The sequence below is a fragment of the Durio zibethinus genome, chromosome 21 (assembly GCF_047325235.1).
Source record: "Durio zibethinus cultivar Kanyao isolate XHJ-2024 chromosome 21, ASM4732523v1, whole genome shotgun sequence".
Classification (NCBI taxonomy): domain Eukaryota; kingdom Viridiplantae; phylum Streptophyta; class Magnoliopsida; order Malvales; family Malvaceae; genus Durio; species Durio zibethinus.
Genome location: NC_143182.1, coordinates 19,318,846 through 19,324,912, shown reverse-complemented (window position 1 = coordinate 19,324,912; position 6,067 = coordinate 19,318,846). Strand labels below are relative to the sequence as shown.

The following is a 6,067-nucleotide window of genomic DNA, read 5'->3' as shown; positions in this document are numbered from 1 at the left end:
AGCAATATAAAAAATACAAAAAAAAGAAGCATTTTTGCATCTCTAGTGATTGTGTATCTTTAGGTGATTGTAATGAATAGTAAAAAAAATTTAAAACTCTCTTATTTTCACTTTCTCCGGCTTTCCAAAGTGTTTTCATTAAAAACAATGAAGACATTTTTTTTTTTATTTTGACTTATTTTCATTTTTATTTTCTACTAAACATTTTTCGTTTTTTCAACAGAACAAGTTTTTCACATATTTTCCATTTTTTTTGAAAATAAAAAGGAAAAACGGTTTTGCTTTCGTAAAACAAATGCACACTTAATTACCTAAAAATTCAAAGCTTTATATATGCCAGCTGAGTGTAAAATTGAAAGATAAGGAATAGGGAGCTAGCTGTAAGCAACAATTTTATCTCAAGGGAGCAAAAGTTCCAGGAATTTATGTAGATGTTTTGTCAATTCTGGGCATGTTCAGAACTGATGGAAGCTGAAGCATTGAAGGATTATAGATTAATCCCCTTAAGTGTGTGGAATGAGAGCGAGACCGTGGTACCAGCCCTCTTGTGATAGATGTGGGTGAAGCACGAGATAAAACATGTGAGATTCTGCTGTGTTTTTAGTTGATTTAGATTTATAATCAATTCTATCGTGGTTGGGCTTGAAGTTGACGCTCAGATTCCATTGCAATGCTTTGAGTTTTGAGCTTTAGTTTCATAGATAATATAGAAATTTCTGCCTAGATTGTTTCAAATTTTTAAGTACTCTCAACCCACAATGGAGTAAACCTTCTTCTCCAAGGCTGCCATAAAAGTTAACTTCAAGAGTTCTTTTAATAATATTGGTTTATATAATTAGAGAATTCAAATTTAATCCATTTGGTTAATATAATTATTTTTGAGAGATATAATTTAAAATATTTAAATTCAAATTTTAGTATTTATACTTTTTTTTTAATTTATTCATAAGTTGCGATTATTTTTGTAAAATAATATATATATAATTTCATTCAAATCTCTCAAATAATTTACCCTGGTTGATGAAATTATCTGTAATAATTGAGAGAAAGTTTATTGAAATTTGAATTAAAACAATATTTATTATTTTTCCTTTAAAACTTGAAGGGTAATGTTTAAATATAATTCAATTAAATTAAATTTAATCATATATTTTAAATTTTTTTATTATATAAATTAAATTCAACAAATAAATTTAAAATTTATTTTTTAATTTAAATCAAATTTAAAAAATTTTAAATTCAAAATTTTAAATTAAATTAAATCTAAATAAATATATAAATTATTAATATTAAATATAATCCCTACCTAAACCAAATTCAGCCCATAAATCCCCTTTTGCAGGAACCGAGCGAATTAAAGAATTTTGATATTTTTCACAGTGAACAAGAGCAAACACATCATACGACATGACAATGAAACATCACACCTCTTTTCATGAATTAAAATAAAAATCGTGGGAGGACTGTCAGCTGCATGCCTCCCCTCTCACACCCCCAAAATATATATTTTTTTATTTTTTAATGTTCGATAATTATTTTAATTTTTAATTATTTTAATAAAAACATAAATTTTTTTAATATTTAATTTTTTATTTATAAGATTCAAAATTAAAATTTTACTTAAAAAAAATCAAATTTCTTATCATGTACGACCGAAATATATATCTTAGATAAAATTGCTCCTACCCTTCATCTTTTAACCTTTTCCTTCAAAATTTTCAACAATAGCCGACCTATTATCTTGTCTTAGTAATTCTCACATTAAATATTTTTCTACATATGATGACGTGGCAGGTGGCACTTTCATAGATAGACGAAGAAATTGGAAATTTTCTTTTTGGGAAGCTGAGGTGCAGGAATCTGAACCACACCCCTCTCTCTATAAGAAGCCTACCATTTCCTCTCAGTTCAAACCATTTTACTACAACATTCTCAGCCTTTTGCTTTCTTTTTCTTTTTCTATTTCTATTTCTGCACTCCGAAAAAGCAAAGAGAGATTAAACAAAGAAGAAATTAGAACATGAAGATAAGCAGTAGTAGTGCAGCAGCTATTGGAGAGTCCAAGAAGAAGATTTCATGCATAAAGCTTGGAGGGTATCTCAGGGAACAAAAGGGAAGGCTATACATTATTAGAAGATGTGTGGTTATGCTCCTTTGCTGGCATGAATAAGATACTCATTTTCAGCACAAATTAATGAGTATTTGCTGCAAACTTGGAACTGAAATGAAGGATTCATCCACCTTTGCCTGCGTGAAGTATTTTTGCAGCTAATTTTAAGCTTTCTTTTCCTTCTACTTCTGCCTCTCCAATTGTAAATATCAAAACAGATCATATCTTAGGACTTTTAGGGAGTTGCTTTTACTGTTTGCTTGCTTTCAGACTGAAGTTTTACATATATACTTTCCATATTTTTCTCTTCATTTGCATTTGCAGAAGTTTAATCACTTGCGTTTTAGTTTGCATCATTGAAAAATGAAGCTTTCAGTCACTGAAAATGATGCAGGGATAAGAACAGAAAAGAGTTAAAAAGTATTGTCCAATTTGGTGATGATTGGTGAGGATTTTATATAGGGATTTCATTAGTTGCAGTGTTGTAAAGTCATAGGCATAATAGCTCTACTGAACTGTAATTTCAAAGTATTGCTCAAGTGCTCATCACTCATCACATGTGAGGTGTACCTCATGATTCGACACTTTTAATTGCTTTGCCAATTGCCATATGCCAATTAATATATGGTGCTGCAAAATAAAACAATGGACTAACGACATGATCAAATGAATATGAATATTAAGAAGGGAAAATTTTAATACTAAATTGTTATTTTTATTTGATTTTAATTTTAAAACATGAAAAAATTAGTATAGCATATATTTTCATATTAAATTTAAATTAAATAAGTCTAAATAGCCTTTCATGAGCAGCACAAGCTTTGAACAAGTTTTAGAAGTTTCCATCTAATTTGGTTCCATCCATGAACACTTTCAATGTCAAAAAATGATTTCTTTGTTGTTAATTTTTTTTTATATTTTAATATAAGAAAATTTAAACCGAACTCTTCTAAAAAAAAGCATAAATTCATTATAGAGTCATAAAATCAAATGCATACAAACAGTTGGTTTTAATTATTTGCCTTTGCATTGTTACTATGTCTCTTGTAACATGAATAGAATGTATATGTGTTATTTAATTCAATATTGTTTAGGATATGCAAAATTTATGTCTATTTTTTTAGGCTAAAATACAGAAAATATCATATAACTTAAAGGGGGATTTAAACTAGCTCTTAAGCTTTAAATATGACACTTAATCGTTTTGTATTGTGCTTCCATTAGCATTGCTTGGATGCTATTAACTCTCATGTGTTTATCTCTTCCCAATTCTTTTCATTTTCTTTGATATTTCTCCTTTTTCTCGCATTCCTTTTTTTTTTTTAAATTTTTTTTGCATCAGAAGGTAGCCCAAAAATAAATTACTAAATAAATTTGAGAACTAATAAGTAGTTGATTAAATCGGTTAAATTTTATCTTTCTCGATGAAGAGGTATTTGATTCGAGTTTTTTTGGTGACAACTTACCTACAGTCATCTATCTTAAATTGTTAGGTATGACACATTTTGTCTTGACTTGAAAGACTGAACAATTTATTTATCTTTAAATTTTTTCAAACAAAAAATTTAAAAAAAAGATATGGGAAATGCAACCCGTGAAGTCAGCCATGAAAATATTTTTCATTTCTTTTGGAGGACAACAAAGATGGAGCTATTTTACTCATTGAGTTCAATTTTTTTTTATATAAAAAAATCATAATCTGAAAATAAAAGAAAAATGACAGTTGCTGTAACTTTGAATCTAATTTTGACGACAAAGTTGGCCACCTAATTCTTCTTCCTTAAGGAAGTATGAGTCTTCAATTTGATTTCTTATCCAAATTTTGTTAGTTAGTTGCACGTGGGATGGGTTGTTGCGATCTTTGATTGATTGTTGAGTTGGATTCATTATCCGGTTTTTCAAATCCCATTTGGTTTACTAATTCTAGGTAATTACTAATTCTAGGTAATTATACAAATTTCGTAAAATAAATCTAACAATATAAAACATGATATGATATGAAAATGATACGAATAAAAAACACGAAAATAATATAGTTTAAAATTTTAGAAAAATCATAAATTGATTTAATAAAACCAAAAAATTATATTATATATTTTTGTGTTAATACAAATTATAATTTAATTTTTATATAAAATATAACATAAATATAATATTTTACACGACACAATAACACAAATTATCAAATCTATAAAAAAATATCATCACAGATGAATCCTTGGCCCCTATTTGGCCCCTTTGTGCTCCATAAATATTATTGGTCCACATCTCCATTAAAAAACTGTCATTTAATAAGAGTATAAATTGAATTTAATTTTGGACATGATTTTATAATTAATGTGATTTTATTATTAGTAATTTAAAATTATTCTATTTGATTAATAATTATTAATTTTTAGAAATTAAAGATTATTATATTTGTTATGATCAAAAATTAAATATTATTTTTTTGAAGGTATCAAAATAATCATATATATTATAATAATTATGCAAGTTAATGATTTTAATATTATTTATTAGTAATATTTTATTTACTTCATAATAAAATATAATTAAACTATTAAATGAACAAATATATTTATTAATAGGCAAACTAATTTTTATAATATAAATTATGTAAAAAAATTAAAAATAAATTAATCTATTAAAATCACATAAAAATAAAAAATTATATTATATATAACATTAAAAAAGTTAAAAGAAAGCACACAAATTATTTTGAACATATTAAAATGAATATTAGTTTGAAAATATAAAAATTTATAATATAAAATAATTACAATTTTAAGAGAAAGTATTTAATTCACATATTAAATGAGTAATATTGATTATTATTATTATTATTATTATTATTATAGATCACTTCACTTCGATAATAAAAATTTCTCATTATTTTGAATGGGAATTAGATTGTCCTCTAGGATAATAATTTGATCACTCTAAGAGATCCAATATAATTGTCACATAAGATTACTAAATACTTACCAAACATAATGATCTAATCGTCATATATAAATCATTATAATTTTTAAAGTAATTATCCTTGTCATAATAATTTTGAAGTCGTTAGATGAATTTAAAAAAATAAGGGGAGTCGCCACTAATTTTTTTGATTAGATGTGATTAACCACCTATTAAAACTTATCTTTTTAATAAAATCTTAAAATTAATTAAAAAAATAATTTTAATGTCTGCAAAATAATTTGGGTTTGAAAGTCGATTATGTATGAGGAAGGATTAACACCCCATAATTCTCGTTAAAAATTGTATTAATTAATTATATGTTATCCATTAATCTAGACAAAAATAATATTAATTTTGATGTTTAAAAATAATCTCCTTGATTTCCCTTATTTATTATTTACTTTTTTTTGGTTTTTATTTATTATTCTATTGGAGAAAAAAAATTAAAACCGTATTATTGAAAGAACTTTTAAAATATTCTAGTATATTGGTAACATTGAAAAAAAAAATTATCACCTAAAGATTTCTTAGGTATTGCTACTTAGAATATTTTAAAATTCTATATTTGAAGACTAGTATTTATTTTTCAAAAATTAAATGACATGTATACAATGCAAATAACGAAATATTGGTACACAGATTTTATTTACCATTTTGTAATTATTTTTATTATTTTCTAGGAGAAAAGAGAAATTTTTAGTGTATTAACAATTTTTTATAAACACTTTGATACGCTGAAAATATTAAAAAAAAATTCTTATTTAGAGATTTTTTAAGTATTACTGCTCGGATTATCTTATACTTTTATAACCGAATAAAAATTTTCTTTCCTTCATTTTTATTATTTTATTTTACTTACTTTTTTCAAAGAAATGGTGGAATTTAAAATTACCAAAAATTTAAAATTTATTTTCATTTAAAAAAAATAAATATTTTATTTTGGAAATGTTGAATTTTAAATAAGCATAAATAAAAAAATAAACTAAAAAATAG

The 6,067-nt window shown here is 24.7% G+C and overlaps 1 protein-coding gene across 1 annotated transcript; it reads left to right on the top strand.

The window, feature by feature from the left end:
* Positions 1-1,907: 1,907 nt before the first annotated feature.
* LOC111306294 (small polypeptide DEVIL 3) lies at positions 1,908-2,421 on the top strand. The gene has a single exon (XM_022904195.2). The coding sequence runs from the start codon at positions 2,021-2,023 to the stop codon at positions 2,168-2,170; it is 150 nt and encodes a 49-aa protein (XP_022759930.2). The 5' UTR covers positions 1,908-2,020; the 3' UTR covers positions 2,171-2,421.
* Positions 2,422-6,067: the final 3,646 nt, after the last annotated feature.